The sequence below is a fragment of the Suillus subalutaceus genome (genome assembly GCF_016647625.1).
Source record: "Suillus subalutaceus strain FC151 chromosome Unknown DFJ58scaffold_232, whole genome shotgun sequence".
Lineage (NCBI taxonomy): Eukaryota > Fungi > Basidiomycota > Agaricomycetes > Boletales > Suillaceae > Suillus > Suillus subalutaceus.
Genome location: NW_024540481.1, coordinates 45,857 through 64,019, shown reverse-complemented (window position 1 = coordinate 64,019; position 18,163 = coordinate 45,857). Strand labels below are relative to the sequence as shown.

General features: G+C 47.6%; 5 protein-coding genes across 5 annotated transcripts; all 5 read left to right on the top strand.

The window, feature by feature from the left end:
- Positions 1 to 41: 41 nt before the first annotated feature.
- Positions 42 to 3,112, top strand: DFJ58DRAFT_735817 (uncharacterized protein; the record flags this gene model as incomplete). Its single annotated transcript, XM_041386698.1, has 7 exons — positions 42 to 68; positions 127 to 218; positions 269 to 339; positions 412 to 632; positions 687 to 977; positions 1,027 to 2,866; positions 2,925 to 3,112. The coding sequence occupies 7 exons, from the start codon at positions 42 to 44 to the stop codon at positions 3,110 to 3,112; spliced, it is 2,730 nt and encodes a 909-aa protein (XP_041236256.1).
- A 621-nt stretch (positions 3,113 to 3,733) lies between these two features.
- DFJ58DRAFT_847612 (uncharacterized protein) lies at positions 3,734 to 5,537 on the top strand (the record flags this gene model as incomplete). Its single annotated transcript, XM_041393491.1, has 8 exons — positions 3,734 to 4,141; positions 4,303 to 4,398; positions 4,565 to 4,644; positions 4,677 to 4,811; positions 5,036 to 5,080; positions 5,101 to 5,209; positions 5,260 to 5,422; positions 5,476 to 5,537. The coding sequence occupies 8 exons, from the start codon at positions 3,734 to 3,736 to the stop codon at positions 5,535 to 5,537; spliced, it is 1,098 nt and encodes a 365-aa protein (XP_041236255.1).
- A 1,039-nt stretch (positions 5,538 to 6,576) lies between these two features.
- DFJ58DRAFT_735815 (uncharacterized protein) lies at positions 6,577 to 10,396 on the top strand (the record flags this gene model as incomplete). The annotated part of the gene is made up of 10 exons (XM_041386697.1): positions 6,577 to 6,689; positions 6,742 to 6,829; positions 6,882 to 7,665; positions 7,729 to 7,880; positions 7,934 to 8,070; positions 8,118 to 8,308; positions 8,355 to 8,392; positions 8,444 to 8,776; positions 8,833 to 9,092; positions 10,087 to 10,396. 10 exons carry the CDS (start codon positions 6,577 to 6,579, stop codon positions 10,394 to 10,396), a joined length of 2,406 nt encoding a protein of 801 aa, XP_041236254.1.
- Positions 10,397 to 15,361: 4,965 nt separating this feature from the next.
- Positions 15,362 to 16,073, top strand: DFJ58DRAFT_869030 (WD40-repeat-containing domain protein; the record flags this gene model as incomplete). Its single annotated transcript, XM_041394251.1, has 3 exons — positions 15,362 to 15,392; positions 15,508 to 15,686; positions 15,735 to 16,073. The coding sequence occupies 3 exons, from the start codon at positions 15,362 to 15,364 to the stop codon at positions 16,071 to 16,073; spliced, it is 549 nt and encodes a 182-aa protein (XP_041236253.1).
- A 236-nt stretch (positions 16,074 to 16,309) lies between these two features.
- DFJ58DRAFT_869026 (concanavalin A-like lectin/glucanase domain-containing protein) lies at positions 16,310 to 17,478 on the top strand (the record flags this gene model as incomplete). The annotated part of the gene is made up of 8 exons (XM_041394250.1): positions 16,310 to 16,437; positions 16,493 to 16,657; positions 16,714 to 16,765; positions 16,931 to 16,957; positions 17,007 to 17,076; positions 17,129 to 17,162; positions 17,222 to 17,335; positions 17,385 to 17,478. Coding segments are annotated over 8 exons (684 nt in total), but the record flags the coding sequence as incomplete, so codon positions are not given.
- Between the last annotated feature and the right edge of the window lie 685 nt (positions 17,479 to 18,163).

Genomic DNA, 18,163 nt, shown 5'->3' with positions numbered 1-18,163 from the left:
ACCTTCGGACGTCGCAACCTTCGGACGTCGCAACCTTCCGGATGGACGCAACCTTCGGACCTCTGGACGTCCGTCCTTCGGACCACTCCTCCTACCCTATCCTGCTTTGGACTCTGTCCCTTGCAGCCTATCTTCTATGTGTTTCCATCTAGGGAGCTTACCTTCGGATCTAATGCAGCGGGTGAAACTCTTCCAGAGTTTCCTATACTCATCCGAAAGTTTCCCGCGCTCATCCGGAAGTCCTCCAGCACTCAACCAGAGTAGCCAGCCTCCGGAAGTCCTTCGGACTTCGTCGGATTCCATCTGGACTTCATTCTGAAATTAAGGGCACGTACTCGGGTAAGGGGCACAGCGCATGAGCTGAGGCCAAGCCCTTCGGATCCGTCTACCCTTGAGCTACGGTCTTAACAGATGAGGGCGGTGAAGTAACCGAATACTATCCTGACCCTCCACTTGCCTATCAGGATGGCTACACCTTTTTGAACCTATTTGACGCTGACGAAAATAGTGTGTATCGCAAGAACAACCTTTACTATCCATTTAGTGGTCGAAGAGATTGGCAAGTTGCGGCATGGCTGCTTCGTTCGGGCCTGAGCATGGGCAAGATCGATTCCTTCCTATCGCTTGAAATGGTGAGTGTCCGAACTTCATACTGGTTACCATTCCATAACTGTTGGACTTTCTAGATCAAAGAATTACCTTTGTCATTCTCCTCAGCTAAAGAACTACGGGGTCGAGCTGAAATGCTCCCCAGTGGTCCGCGTTGGATGTCCAAAGTAATACCCACATCGCATGCAACAAAGTCACCGGTAGTTTTATATTGGCGCGACCCTCTAGAATGCATCGCCAGCATCTTCAACAACCCCATATTTCACAATCGTATTGATTCCAGGCCTCGCAAGGTGTACACTACTGCAGAGAAGCGGTGTCGTGTATATACTGAATGGATGACGGGAAATGATGCTTGGGATATGCAGGTGCGTACCATGTTGACTTTCGGTGTCTCTGGCTTATTTATCCTTGAAGGCGGCTATACCTAGTGGTGCGACCCTCCTCGGTACCATCCTATCCTCCGACAAGACGAACATCACTGCCTTAACAGGCGATCGCGTTGCTCACCCACTTCTTATAAGCCTTGCAAACATACATATGAATATACGTCTAAAATCGTCTTCGAGTGCTTTCGTTCTCACCGCTCTACTACCGGTCCCGAAGTTCGTGCATAAGAAGAAACGAATGAAGGGTGTATTGGAGGATCGCCTCATACATGAATGTTTGGACATCGTTCTTGAACCTCTGAAACAGGCAGCTCGACATGGCGTCATGCTATCGGATCCCATTGGCAACAGTCGTTATTGCTTCACCCCGCTTGCCAGTTATATTGCTGACACCCCTGAAGCCATGATGTTAGCAACGGTCGGTGGCAAAACATCGCCAGTGACCATGGCAATGTATAAGCAGTTCGGGGATGCCTTCCAGCATGAACCTCGGACGAAATCCACGACTCTTGCGCAGCTTACAGTTGTGCGTTCACGCGCTGATCCCCTCGATATCGAGGCCTTCTTCCGCGAGGCACAGAAGTTCCGCCTGAATGGGGTTGCTGAGCCGTTCTTTCGAGACTGGATACTCGCGGAACCATCTCATTTCTTTACACCGGAAGACCTTCACCACATTCATAAAGAATTCTGGGACCATGACGCGCAATGGCTCATTTGTGCAGTCGGAGAGTCCGAGATTGATTTCCGGTTTTCTGTTTTGCAGCCGATCACTGGTTATCAGCACTTCCACGGAGGCATTTCGAAACTGAAACAGGTTACCGGTCGTTGTCATCGTGATGTTCAACGATACATCATTGCAGTATGTGCGGACGCAGCTCCTGGTGTTCTCACTGCCGTACGCGCACTCATGCAGTTCCGTTATCGTGTGCAGTCACCACGCATCGACGACGATGATATCAGGCGCATATCAGGCGCATTGGACGAGTTTCATTCAAACAAGGATTCAATTATCGCTGCGGGAGTTCGCCGAGGGAAGGGTAATAGACCTATTGCCAATTGGCATATACCCAAGTTGGAGTTAATGCAGAACATTGTTCCAAGCATTCGCAACTCTGGGGTCATCAGACAGTGGTCTGCGGATGTCACAGAACATGCGCATGTGACTGAAATCAAAGACCCTGCAAGGGCAAGCAACAATCACAACTACGATCCTCAGATATGTCGACACTTGGACCGTGCCGAAAAGTGTCAGCGCTTTGAGCTCGCCACTAGCCTTTTGGATGCAAAACAGACTACTGAGCAGCTGGAGAACATCAACATCGATGCTGACGCTGACGATGCCGATGCCGATGCTGACACTCCAATCGAACTTTCCGCGGTGCAGGAACTCCCACGTCGTCCTGTCATCAGCTATTTTGCCATTGCTAGGGCATTGCAGTACAGACCCCTGGGTTCCGTACCTCTTCCATTACGTTCATTTGTCGTCGGCCGCACTGCATTTCATATTGCATACGATGCGTCCATTAGGAAGATCTCTATCGACGACGTCGCCATCAAATTTTCCCTTCCAGATCTGCGACCAGCTATCGCTGATTTCATTCAGCGTGAGGCGACTTGTGGAGACCAACACATCCATGCAATAGGCGGTCCAAGAAGAGGGGCACATACGGCTATCCTTCCTTTTGACAGGGTTCAAGTCTGGTTCAAAGTTCGCTTACAAGAAACAGAATTTCACGATGCTCACACTATCAGACCAGCTCAAACACTAAATTGTGCCCCACCCTGCCACCCCTGGAATTTAGGTCGTTATGACACAGCTATCGTTCAAACTAGTGCGGGCTTTTCATGGCCTAGTAGTGGACTTTCAGGTGTGAATTCTGTCTTGTGTCACAATACTTGTCTCAGCCTCAACTGTACCCTGTATAGGTCACACTGTCGCCCAGATCAGACTGATCATGCGGCCTATTGGTAAGAGCGGCACATCATGGTCATGGAAAGACCAATTTCTCAGCTACGTGCAACGCTTCGATATCTCGCATGATCGTGATGCAACTACGCAACTTCATGTACTCAAACGCTCAAAACGCTCAAATGGTGTTCGGATGGGGACGTGATTCCGCTCTCTCAACTAAGGGCGCCTATAAATCTTGTGTTCCTCGCTTTGGAGCCACTGCAGATAAACGCCTCACTGTTTATAATAGCATGGAGCATGCCGCGGAGTTTTGGTTGAATGAGTATTGGGAAAAACACACATTCTTCACCCTATCAGCATAGTATTTGATTCGAGATAAGACCATTTTGTGTGCTATCATTTCTTTAACTTTCATATGTATGCTAGCATGGTTTTTTCGGAGTTCTATGCCTCGTTATGCCAACTGCGAGACACGCCAGAACAATCGACCTAGGGAAAAACTGTCATCCTTCTTGACAGCTTCCCCCCATCCATAATATAAAAGTGATGGATGAACTCACAACTTCTGAACTCAACCGCTTGATACTCCATGAGCCTGGCGTTTACCAACAAAGACGAGCTCAGCCATACCTTATCTCTTATATTCCAGTCATGCACCGTGAAGTCCCCAAAGCGGAGGATCTTGTGTTTCCGTTAAGCAAGATACCCCCCGACGTCAGCTCGATGATCTGGAAGCTTTTTCTCTGGCTCCAGATGGAGCTCCCAGGGTGCCCGCTATATAACACTCAAAAGCGTCGATGGAATTGGCCCCTTCCAACAATGCATGGACAGGGACGAACTACGAAAAAATGAGCGAGGAGGAACTGAGAGTGGCACAAAAGAGAAGTCGGGAGAATGGGTGTTGATCGATGAAACGAACAAAACCGAGTTACTAGCCTCTGGGGGGCTGGATGCACCGCTGGCATCTACAAGTGAAGCTACCGAGAGCATGCTGCCATTCGCTGATGCAGACCTTTTGACGGATGAAGGATCGAAGTCAGACGACGGGGAGGACAGGGACTTGGACTGCCTGTCTTCCTCAGCTGTAGCCTCGGAGGGTCCATTAACGACAGAACGCATCTTCTCATCATTCTTCAATGTTGTTTCTACGGCCCTCCTTGCATTGCAGCCTGATCTTGCTCATACACGCAACTTATCACGCACCTGGAGTGCGGCAAATTCATCACGCCCAGTACTGTGAAAAATCCCGCGCAAACCAGATCTTACCCTACTAGAACGATGTTGAAGCTAGGTGGGATCGATCAAAGTGTATGCGGTTGACATCCAGCGCATACAAACCTTCGAGCACCCTGCGAAGACTCTCGATACCAAAGCAGATAACCTCTTCTAAAGCACCAACCCTGGAGATGGTTTGGCGCTGCTGATATCCTTGTGCAATGGGTATCCGCGATCTTCGTGTCCACCTGTACGACCATTCCGGAGGGTGTCGTAAGCCCTTGCACTAACATCGATCAAAGAACCAGACAGATACTTGTATATCTTGTCATGCGTTGTATTTGGTAATCTGGAGTGCATCGGATACGACACCACAATCAGCATATTCGCGCATACACTTCCGCAGACTCTCAAAAAACATTCTACTTGCCTCCTGCAGAACGAAGGTTCATCCCAGGACATCGCACCAACTCACTCCCCGGGCCCAGATCGAGAGCACATCCCCCCCCCAGTTCGAGAGTACATCTTCACTTGCTAGTACCACTCCTCAGATTGACTTGGAGACAGAAGCCTACCGAGGATAACGCCGATGAAGATGACGGTAGCTTCCCAGTGGAACTCCCAATAGAGATCCCTCAGGATCCTCTTCTCGAAACCTCTGCCGGAGCCAATGCGGGAAGATACGGGTCAACGACCATTTTATGACATTTTTGGATATTATTTTTCGAGGCAGGGTCCTTGTGGGCCGCGGGTACTGTTTGCTATCATGTGAGGAAGAATGATGAGGAGTTTATAATCAAGGACTACTGGGCCATTGGAGGAAATAAAGAAAGCCTTGAATGAAAATCAGATGATGGAGAAGATGAAGCGTCCGTGGTGTCCCCCAGCGGTTGAATATTGGCTCGTTGAGGTCACCCCTGGCAAGGTGGATCAAACAGTGGAATATCGCTAACAGGTCCGTTGCGAAGTCTGCAGGTACATTCCGTACTCACATTCGCGTGGTCTTGAAACCCCCGGGGACGACCTTTACACAAATTCCGCACAAAGTACGAGTTGCTGGCCTCGGTACGGGATATCGTGCAAAGTAAGTATCATTACATTGTGATGCGCGAGCATTTACTGACCTATCTTTAGTTCAGAAGGAAGCAGTTGAACAATGCCAATGTTCTTCACCGCGATTGTAGTCTCTTCAATGCCATGATCGAGTACGATGGTAACGGCACCCACGGAATGCTGATAGATTGGGGAGTTTGCCGTGAAGATCTTGAAGAATCAGAGTTACACTGTTGGGGGCACCGTCAGTATTTCTTTTGAGTTAGTTGAGAAATCAATGTTGAACGTTGTATTTAGGGCACATTACCCTTCATGTCCCGAGCACTTCTCCTGCAGCTCCACCTCAAGACTCCAACTGATGTTGCTCGAGCTTAAGGGGGCCTCAAGTTCGAGACCATACCCACCCCCCCTAATCAAGCACTGCTACCCAAGACGACCTCGAGTCCATGTTCTATGTCTTCATATGGATTCTCATCGAGTTCAGGGGTCCCCTTGGCATGAAGCGTATTCTCGACAAGAGCCACAATTGGATACCGCACGAGTGGTCTGCCTCGAAGTTCAAGACGTGCTGCGATAGTAAAACATCATTTTTTTTGGCACGATGAGCAACTATGTCAAGGAGCTTACTGAACAAATCCATCCATACTTCAAAAAGCCTCATTCCTGTTGTGTTGGATTGGTATGAGCTCATGAAAAACCTGAAAAACGTGCATTTCGACGACGTGCTTACGGTGTTGAATAAACATCTTGCGGACCTTCCGATGGATGAGCCCTCAACCCGAACTCCTGGTTTTCAAGGTGGTTGCTCAGGGCACTCAAGGAACAGGATGAGAAAGATGAGAAGGAGGGCCCAAGTGTTGAGGAAAAGATGTCCACAGTCGGTTGCTGGGATCTGGCCGGGGCAAACAAGAACACAGCGAGTCATAGATTATAGAGGGACGGATGGAAGCTTATGCCCAAGCCGAAGAGGGAAAGTCCAAGATCGGAGGATAGGAACTTGAAAACGCCGCATCTGATCATTATGTATGTCATTTCAATTGGATTTGTTTGAGGCACTGATGATATATATAATCGCGCTAACCTCCGCACAACATGATACCATTACGACTACATCATACTCACCCACATCATTTGTATCATGCCTGCAGGCCAACCTACTCGACTAATATCTCTGAACACGTTGATTCTGACTTCACTAAAATTCCACGCTGTTACCCACGCCGAGCTCGAGTCAAGTAATTGCGATACATTCCTTATTAAAAGCCATCAAGGTAAGTTTTTTGTTTCCTTCGTGCCAGTTTTCTCCCTGGTGTCAGCCTCAGATGCCATCTCAACGTCAGGACCCAGCTCGCACTAGCCCTAAGAAGAGGAAGACAAAGCGCAAAGCCGCGGATTCTGATGGGCAAGATGTGTCCACCCAAGAAATCGCGGGCTGAGGCTGAAGCACCCATCGTGTTCGCAAGCAGCCTACTCAACGTTCTGGACGTCCTGGTGCTGGAACAGGAGGTAGAGTTAGTCAACTCGAGATCATTGGAGCACTCTTGGGTGCCCCACACGTACCAGCCAGCCCAAAGGCTCCACCTCCCTCGACTCTAGTATCCCTACCAATCCGCTTGCTCCAGAACCGCCTCGCAAGAGAGGCCGGATGAAGGTTTTTTCGTTTTTTACTTGTAGTAACAGACTGATCACTCTGAATACATCAGAAGCCCCCTCCACCATATAGTGCCTCTGGCAAGCCGATGGATTCTGCGCCTTCGAGACCACAGGGGGAAAAAGCTACAGTGGCGAAGAAACCTGCTCCCGTTGCCTCAACTGTCGAGTCCATGGATTCTGCGCCTTCGAAACCACGGGGAAAAAAAGCTACATTGACGAAGAAAACTACTCCCGTTGCCTCGACTGTCGAGCCCCCAAACCTCCAACCCAGTTTCGTACATCGTGAAGCGGGTGCACGCTTTGGTTTTTCTCAGTTCATCGTTCCCCCTGGTACAGAGCCTGACCTGCAGGCACTCAACAACCCTTTTGTGGCTGCAGCCAGGGAGAAGCAGGCTCTTTCAGCAGGTCTAGCTGCACGTCAGCCTGATGCTAACTCAGACTTATTCCAGAACCTGGATCCTACCCTTCGGCCAGTCAACAACGGACCGCAAGATTCAGGAGCTGAAAGCACGGAGACATCTAGTGAGGGTGGCGATGGAAATACTGACGACGACGACAACGACAACGACACGACGAACGACGACAACGACGACGACAACGACACGACGACAACGACGACAACGACGACGACGACGACGACGACGACGACGACGACAACGACGACGACGACGACGACGACGACGACGACGACGACGACAACGACGACGACGACGACGACGACGACGACGACTACGACGACGACACGACGACGACGACGACGACGACGACGACGACGACGACGACGACGACGACGACGACGAAGATTGAAGTTGGCTGGGGAGCAGCGCAGGGGGCGTGACTGAACATCCTGGTAAGCAAATCAATGATCACCATCATGACATACTAAACGAGCGACAGGTTTCTCAAAAGAAGATTTACCGTCTCAACCCCATGTCGCTCGTGCTCTTCCAACCGACTTCGATTTTCAATATTCACGTGATGAAGGTGACATTAACGCAGAAAGATCTTTGGCAGATGATATCTCCAGTACTGATGATACCACGACCAAGGTATAGTTTATTTAGTTTCCTGAAAGCCTACTAATTTTCTGTTTGTTTGGCAGCCGGCTGAACCTAAGCCAGATGATGTCTTACAGCGCCACCACCAGAAAAATGGACGCCCTCGACTTCCTGATCCACAAGTTCTTGACCTCCTACGTCACGCCGAGACAAAAGTCTTCCAAGTCAAAGGACAACAAACGTCAAGACTACATCAGCAAAAGTGAAGGAATCAGGTGATGGGCCTAGAGCCACTCAACTAGGCTGGTATGGTCCACGATGGAAAAACTTCCTTGAGGTTACGAAGAGCGAGTGCCGCGCCCAACACGCGATAGAGAACCCATTCCCCAAACTAGCGAAAGATTTGACAGGTTCCATCAATGAGATACTCATGGCTTCGCTCGTCGAATGGCTCGAGGGTGGTCAACAAGTCGAAGAGGGTAGGTCTTTTTTGCTGTCGAGATATTTTACTGACGTGTCTACCAGGTATTTGGCCTGATCGCAAGCATGATATGGCAAAACTGGTGTGTGCATTCATTGGCACACATCCGATATCTAACGTGCTGTTATGTTAGCTGTATGAGGATTTATCAACGTGGCGCTCGGACCTCAAGAAGACCGTTGCCAGTATTGTGCCCTCCATGTACGACCTCATACCTCCATCTCATGTCCCACCCCAACAACGTGCTGCCTGGGTTGAAGAAGCTGCCACGGAGTTGCTCAAAGACGCTATTTTCTTACGCAACGGTGTAGATGAAAATGGGAAAACCGAAAACGCCTCTCATCCTGTGCTCCGCGAGGCTTCTATCTCTTTCTTCTATACAGGGTCTTACTGTGTTGCTCGCAGGAGACCTGAGGTCTTCCAGAAGTCTTTACCGCTAGAGTGCTTGGCACTGGTTTGCACCGCGGTATTTTTTCGTCCTTCCATGTCCTACTAACAACACACTGACCACATGTTTGATAGGTTAATTGTGTCCTAGATGGCTTTGCTAAGAACGGCAGCGGAAAATCATTTCCGAAGTTCACCGCAAAGGAATACTCTTCTTTGTATACTGCTATGCTCACTAACCTGGAATCGATCATGCGTGACCCTTACCATGGACCGAAATTAGCGCGGCAACTTCGTTCCTGGGCTGCAGCTGGATGGCAAGGAGTTTTTGCTTTCGAAGTATTGCATGCTGATGAAGTTCTCACAGGGCGGAGTCCTACAAAGTCGACGGCAATGTGAATGACGCTTCGAGACATTCTCATTTGAAAATCATCCTTGATTGACGTCTTTCTATTCTTGACATTATTGCCCCGCATTGATTCTATCTCGAGCGTCGTTTAGTGTAGTATGCATCTGATTGAATGCTATTATTGATTTTGTCGATTTTTTGCTTGTGTGTACATGTGTGAACAGTCGAGCAGCTAGCAGCAGCGGCACAATTATATTTTATTGGTACAAGAGCCCTTCTCTGGGTGTCTGTGAGTTATCTGTACAGAGATCTACAGAGTGAAGTAGTACTGTAGTGAGCTGTATAGAAGGGACCAAGCTGTCGGCCTGTCACACTGTACAGTTCTGTACAGTTCTGTACAGAACCGAGTGATTTACTGATGTAGCTGTTGTATACCACGCTAGGAACATCATGAACAATGATGCAGTTGCCATCAAACTCGAATCCATCACTACCCAGCCATCTTCTGTACAGCGCGAATGCACGATTCTGAAATGACTTGAAGGTGGAGTTGGTATCCCGCACGCTCTCTGGTTCAGTAGAGAGTCACAATATCATGCTTTGGTTCTCGGCCTCCTTGGGCCATCGCTGCACGATCTTTTCCTCACACATGATCGAAAGTTCAGCCTTCATACTGTTGTAAATCTTGGAATCCAACTGGTGAGTCGTTTTGTGCTGGGTTTTTGCAGATAGGCTAACCCATTTCCCAGATCTCACGTCTTGAGTACATCCACTCACACAATTATGTTCACTGCGATATCAAACCACAGAACGTCATGGTGGGCCTTGGCTATTTGAAGCACACCGCATTTATAATCGATTTTGGTATTGTGAAGGAATACTGGGACACTGCAACCAGAGTCCATATACCATTTCGCCAGAATCAACGTCTCACTGGCACACCTGCCTTTGCTTCAATAAATAACCACTTAGGAGTTGACCCGGGTCGTCGTGACTGACCTTGAATCACTTACATACATGTTGATCTATCTGTTACGCAGCTCCCTTCCTTGGTTGACAAGTGACCACGAGAAAATCTCCAGCTCCTCCATACTCGAGCGCAAGGTCAACACCACCATCGAAGTCTTATGCGATGGAATTCCTGTCGAATTTGCAAGTGTTCTCATCTACATGTGCTCTCTTGCATTCTCGGAAGACCCTGACTATGAACATCTTCGTTCATTGCTTTGTGGTCTTCAAGCCACCTTGGCTGCGCCATCTACATGCTCACTGGATCTCAGCATGCCTGATGATCACATCATACATCTGTCAGACATCAGACGTCTCTCATCACCCTCTAATCTCCAATAAACACTGGATGGCCGAAGCGGCCCCATGTCTGCCGGATGCAACACCACTTCACAGATCTACTCGTGTGTGAGTAATTTGTTTCATTTTCCATTCACAATCTAAAGCTAATGTGATTTCCAAGTTTACAACAACATAATGGCTCTCCCATGCATCCAACTGCATCGTGGAAAAAGTCATTAGTTGCTAGATCACGCTGTTGACTACGTACTTCTATCTCTACATAAATTATAGTGTACAAGCCTTGTGTTTCTCATACGTTCAATGTGGTCAATTACATGTTGCCTTGAGTCAAACTTAATCATCCCGATGCCCGACTCTCACACAGAGTCACACTGAGTCACACAATTTCTTATCTTTTCACACCCTTTCCCTCCCATCTCCTTGCCCACCCTCCTTGCAACTTGCAAGTGCTGTTTTTCTGCAAATCGGTTTGCCTGCTACAGAAACAAACTTGTTCTGGGTACATGTTCCTAACTCCTAAAGTGTGAGTCCCAACATCTACCAGTTTTGCCTCATTAAATGCTATCAGCATCATGGCCAACCTGCTGGATGACGCAAGGGGGATTTTCCACAAACACCCCAATCTCCTTGCACTGTATTGCAATCTGAATTCAATGCTCAATCAATCAGTCGTAAACTTCCAAACTGAAGGTAAGCATTAACTTGCTTGACCCATTGGTTGTCATCTGAAACACCCGTTTAGTGACCGTCAAACCACCTACCCTGACAACCCTTTGCAAACATGAGATGTCCCTTTTGCCAGATGTCATTGCTATATTGCAATCTGGCTTCTGGACAGCCAGATGACTTTGAGGATGTAGGTAAGCTTTACTGTGTTTCATATAACCAACTGATTGCAAGATCTAGGGCCCATCAGAACGCACATCTTATAGTATCCCTCTCATTGGAGAAGCTTCATAGGTAGTGGGCATCGGGGAAATCCCACACATATTGTGCTGCATAGGACCACTCAAATGAACAAGATCTCATGGTACGTACCCTGGCCCCTGGGCATATGTTCCATTGTCCCCCTTGGGTCATCACAATTAATGATGTTGTTTAGACCATTACTTCGCTTGTGCAGACTTGGACACATTCAACCTTGTCATTATTTGACTCAGCACTGGCGTTTCCCCGTGTTCCCCATGACGAAGAATCATCGAAGATACATAAAGACTCTGTCTTTGAATCTTCACCATCACTTGAACATGCCTCCTCGTCGATGAGGGCGGGGGTCCCAGGTTACCACTGAGCCTACTCCTGCTGCTGCAACTCCCACCGCTGCTCCCATTGTCGCTACTCCAACTGATGCTACCTCCATCATTGCTACCCCCATTGTTGTTACCCCCATCATTGCAGCTGTTTCCCCCATTGCTGCCACTGTTGCTCCCATTACTGCCGCTGTTGCATTGAATGCAACTATGCTTCAACACCCTCAAAGGCAATGGCAACTGCCTTTAATGTACTGCGACAACAACTCAGTTCGTACTGGCCATATGCCATATGATGGTGAATATATCGACATCGACAATGTCTCTGGGGGTGAAGAGGATGACTTGCCTGCGCCCAGAGTTAGGGCTCCTCCGGTTCCCAGCCCTATGCAGACAGCGACTAGCACAATCTACTCTACCCAAGTTGATCCCTTGGCCACGGGTGCCCGAGCAAAGCAGCCTAAAAGTACTGCTGATATCACATACTTCATTCGGGAAGATTCAGATACTAAACGCAGGATTTGCCGAATCTGCGAGTAAGTTTTGTGTCTGCGATCATGTCGTTCTTTCTTACAGCCTTGTCCAGGGAGTTGCAGAAGGTGGACAGTTCACACCAAATTATGTCATACAAACACTCAACCGGCACTTCTGCCCATCGTACTCACGCTTTCTATCACCATACCGACATTTTCCTGCAAGAGGCAGAGCGCCTAGGCTGCCTATCTATGTACAGCCACTCAATGAGCGCCTTGCTGAAGGCTGGAGTTTGGCGGCTATCTGTCTAAGACTCCACAACCCTGCGTATCACATTGAATCACTCGGTACCATCCCTAATCAGGGACACAACAATTTTCCGCCTGGAACCACCCCGGAAGATCATATTCCAGATTTCAGCATCGACGAGATGCACCATCAGTTGGTGAAGTTTATAGTTGCAGATGACCAAGTGAGTGTCATTCACTTTCTACATGCCCTTGCTAATTCATTTTCTGCAGGCAATAAACATAGTCGAATGTGTGGAGTTTCGACGCCTGATACGTTTTTTGTGGAAGGATCTTACTGACTCAGACATTCCCCACCGCACAAAACTTCGTGAGCTCATCATAGTCACTTGGCAGGAGTATTTCCAGGTGTTGAAAGGTGATCTTGCCGTGAGTGTCTAGTTATCGAGAATCCTGTCATACGTCTTATATATTTTCACAGAGGGCGCAAGGAAAAATATCCTTTACATCTGACCTCTGGTCTGATCAGAAGCTCCGCCCCTTCATGGCACTCACCGCTCACTGGATTGCCAAGGAAGAGAAGACATCAGTGCTCGTCTTGAAGGCAGCCCTTATTGCATTTCACCATGTTCCAGGAAGTCATACTGGCAAATCTCTCGGTTCAGTCATACTGCATCTCCTTGATCGCGCTGATGTTGCAAAGGATGTAAGTGTTCACCTGTATTGTATGACGTGCTCTGACTTCGTTTAGCCTGGACACTTCACTTTGGACAATGCAGCAAACAATCAGACGTGTATGAAGGAGCTTTCTAACTTACTTGAAGAACACCAGATTGATTACAATCCAATTGAAAACAGGATCCCTTGTTTTCCGCACGTGATCAACATATGCGTGAAACATATTCTGGATGACTACCCGACAGCGGACTTCTCAGACGTGGAGAATACCTGGAAGGTTTGTGGTCAGGACATCGCCAAGATCGACTACACTGGCGCCATCACTGGTAAAACTCTTGAACGGGCCATCAATCTTGTGCGCTCCATCCATGTATCAAACCAACGACGAGTGAATTTCAGGGATACCATCGTTATAGGTAACGACAAGGGTTGGTTCCGAGGAGACAGAGGCAAGCCTATAAAGCTCCCTGAAGTCGAACTCCTGCTCGACGAGCAAACCCGCTGGGACTCAATGTTTGTTATGCTTAATCGTATGCGCAATATACATCAGGTGAGGTCTCATCTCATTAAATATTTGTGGTGGGCTAACCATTGCCCAGGCGGTTGATATGTTCTTCCAGTCTGCCAGTCAACTCTCCATACGTGACAAACAGCTGACTCCAATTGAATGGCATTTCCTACAGGACTTCAAAGTGATTCTGGAAGTAAGTATTGACACCTTCGTAACCTATGTTGCATTTAACTATGTAATTTCAGCCCCCACACAGAGCTCAACAATCCATGTCGAGCAAGAGCACTCCTCATGTTGGGTTGTACGGTTCCAGCTTTTGAATACCTACTTGAGGATTGGAAGCAGTTGGCCAATAGTGCCCCGCACTGCGCCCCACTCATCAACATTGGATTGACTTGGGCAGATAAGTATGACAACAGGATGGCCTGTACAAACACTTATGCCATTGCAATGTGTCAGTCCCTTTCATCTTTATAAAATTTCATGTCTTATGATCACTCTATAGACATTGATCCAACATGCCGAATGTCATGGGCTACAGATCATTGGGATGAGAACTGGTTGAAGTCAGCTAAAGAATTCATTCTCAATCTGGTACGTCTATCTATCTAGCAACAGCATGCGCTCATATGTCCTGTAGATGCATGTCAAGAGAGCACAGCAGACCTCCAACATACTGGCTTCAACCCAACAACCCTCAAGACTACAGTCGCGCACGCTAGGCTCCCGTATCTACGGAGTTCATGAGGGGAGTGCACTGCCAGTTTGTGATGATATCATCCAGACAATCAATCAGGAGTTTGGGGCTTATAGCACAGCTAATCTCAGCCCCAAGGGAACAAATATACTCTCGTTCTGGCAGGTGAGAGTCGTCTCCATCAAGTGACGTATTTTGTTGTTGACCATGAGGTTTTGACCAGATGTCTGAGGCAATGTTCCCAACAGTTTACGCCATTGCTATGGACTACCTCCCAATCCAGGCATCTGCTGTTCCCTGTGAGTGAGTGTTCTCGTCGAGCAGCGAAACATACACAAAGAGGTGTAATTGCATTAGCCCGGTCCTCATGGAGGCGCTACAGATGGTAAAGTTTTCTTTAAAGAAGGAGCAACTTAACTTCACAAAAGGTTGGGCGGCGTCGCAGTGGGCCATGGAAAGTGTTATCGTATCTGACAATGGCTCGGACGAGCTCCTGGCACCTGTCTCAATTGGAACCACAGATGACAGCCATGCATACGACGCTGTACTCAAAGCCATTGCAGAGCATGAGTGCGATGACATTGATGACGATGTTGTTGTCTATGATACCTGACATCTCTTTGATCTTTCATTCTTGTTTCTCACTTTTTGTTTACCATCACGCACCTTATGATTCTTCTTTCAATGTTTGTACATTGAATTTCAGTTGTTATCTCACAGTCTCTTGGTCTAGGCAATCCGGATTATTCAGTCCACTACTGGGTCAGATCCTTGATATCTGTTGAGCTCAAGTCATGCTGACCAGAGATGCTGCTAACTCATTGACGACGACAGAAGCTTGAGCTTACTGATGGCAAATTTTTTCAAGATCATCATCACTGCCATTGTGTGCACCGCTGCTCAGGTGAGTTTATGTGTTTTATGCTTCTCATGTTTCATTTCAGTAATCACCCACAGACATGCTAAGCTACATGCTTCAATTGAGCATATGGCAACGCAGGCATACAATGTCATTGGATGTCAAGTGTCCTTGGGACGGGTGTTTTTAATTTCTGGTAAATGAACTTTTACTCGGTTCCTGAGCTATTAATAGTACATTTGAAAAACAGTTCTGGTCAAAGGCGCTCATTTGCACCCTACTGAGCCATGGCTGCTAACAGCTCTGTACAATGGCTCTGTCAACATCTACAATCATGAAACTGGCGCACTTGTGAAGACTTTCGAGGTCTCTACTGTTCCCGTACGCTGTGTTAAATTTATTCCCCGAAAAAACTAATTTGTTGCTGGCTCAGACGACTTCCAGCTTCACGTCTTCAATTACAATACGCATGAGAAGGTCACCGTGTTCGAGGCTCACCCTGATTATATACGATGTCTCACCGTGCACCCAACTGCAAGCATCGTGCTCACTGGAAGTGATGACATGAATATCAAAGCTTGGAATTGGGACGAGCAGTGGAAATGTATTCAGGTGCATTACCATGTTTTGTGCTACTCTCAGCCTCACAACTCGTGCCAGGTCTATGAAGGACATACGCACTACATCATGAACATCACTTTCAACCCCAAAGACTCAAATACTTTCGCATCTGCTTGTCTTGATCGGACCATCAAGATGTGGTCCCTTGCCTCCCCTACAGCAAACTTTACCATGGACACGCATGACAAAGGCGTCAACTATGTCAACTTTTACCCTGGCTCGGATAAGCCATACCTCATCACGACAGGTGACGACCAGGACTATCAAGATTTGGGACTACCTCAGCAAAAGCTGCGTGCAAACGATGGAAGGACACACAAGATCAAGGAGATTCGGTACCACAGAGATATTTGCGACAGCACTGCTACACTCAGCTGAATGGACACTTCGTGACTGTTGTCAGTGATGGAGAATACATCATCTACACAGCGCTCGCATGGCGGAACAAGGTGTTTGGTTCGGGCATGGGCTTCGTGTGGGCTGGTGACTCAAACATGTATGCAGTATTGGAGAGCCATTGCTATAAAGGCAGTTAAATCATGATTCAGAAATCCCTCAGTCACTGGCTGAAGATTCTTCATTTAGTCATCATGTGTATTGACTTTCTGTTCTTCCTTCCCTTGGTCCTCACTGCAACAATGACGTTGGGTGCGACGTACCAAAGGTCAAGCCAGCTCACAGGCCAGAGCTTCCTTGACACATTTAATTTCGGAGCCATCTCAGACCCCACCCACGGCAGAGTGTAAGACATCTCTTGAATTACAGTATCTGAGGGCTGATTCAAACCACCATCCCAGGACATATGTCAATGAGAGTACTGCCAAAGTCGATGGACTTGTTTCAGTGGCTAATAATAAACTTACGCTCCGAGCGGACTACACAACAAAATTGTCTTCCTCCGGCTCGGGAAGAAAATCTTTTCGGATCAAGTCAACTTCCCAGTACAAGACTCACATGGCAATGTATGTCTACATGGACTCGTGGCACGAGTGCGAAGAATCTTATTACTCTTATTCAGTTTCGACATTGCGCATATGCCGCAAGGTTGTGGAACATGGCTAGCTGTTTGTGTGTGCAATCTCTTGTGGTCTGTTGACTTGAAGCTGACTATGGGTCAGGGTTAGCATGACTCATTGTCACAGTTTTTGATGTCTGACTAGTGCACCATGATGCAATTGATTCAACAGGGTTTGTCTCATTCACAGGATAATTTCTTTTAATAACATTCATCACAGGAAGTGGGGGCAGACTGGCCAAATCAAGTATGTTCAGATTGATGTCTGTTGTTTCTGTTATAATTTAGGGTCACAGGGCGAAGTGGATATCATAGAAGGCGTCAATGATCAGACCCCCAATAAATGCAGTCTACACACAGGCTCCAGTAAGATCACATTCAAAGGAGGAAAATTATGGGTACTAAAATCGGTCTTCAGATTGCACCATGCCCTCTTCTGGCTCAATGACAGGGTCAGGTCGTTTATTGAGGCTCTAGGTATTTGGTGGTCCTGATGCAAAATTGAATATAGCACCGTCAATGGTACAGATTGCTATGCATACGATAATGGCAACGTGAGGTGTGGGGTCAAGATCAACAACAAAAAGAGTTATGGTCTGCAATTTAACGACAACGGAGGTGGCTGGTATGCATACCATGTTAGTCATAGTTCTGCCAGAATAACGGGGAACCAGGTATGCGATAGAAAGGCGCTCAACTTACATCAAGATTTTCTTTTGGGAGAGGACCAGTAGCTCTGTTCCAAGTGACGTTAAATCTCCTGGTTCAAGGAACACGGTGATGTAGGGATGAAGGGTGCAGGAAGCTAAACAAAGTTGCTTGGTCTGGAGGGTCGAGGTATGCATGATTTCAATTATGTGTGTGGGTCTACGATTCAGCTGATATTTCTATAGACCTCTAGCCATTTAGTGACGAATGATATTGGAAACAAATGCAACGCAGGTGAGTACATCCTCTTCTACTTGCACATCTAATGCTTATTCCCCCCTCGCCCTCCAACCCAACTTCCTCAGCACTACACGCCACCATTTCGTCCTTGGCCGTTCCCGGACATCTACTGCCGCCCTCGTATCCACCAATCTGCTGCATTGCAAGACCCTTTCTGGCTCCCCTGCCCTTATCTGCCTCATCTCCGCCTTTACTGCCTGTTGCTTGCGAGCATGGTCCAAGCTGCAATACAACTAATCGGCATTAGCTTCCCGAATGCCGGATTCGATAACGACACTTACATCAGCTTGAGGACCCATTGCAATCATTGATATTACTTTGGATCAAATGTGAAGTATGATTGTGCAGTACGATGCGAGTCTGATTGATTGTGACAGCACATTTCCTCTTTCACTCAATGTTTGATTAACTTAAAATTAAGTGTATGTATTTATATATATATATTCTAATTTAAATTTGGCTTGAGCTGGCTTCAAGCCTGCAAGCACAGCTTCGTGGGCTAGAC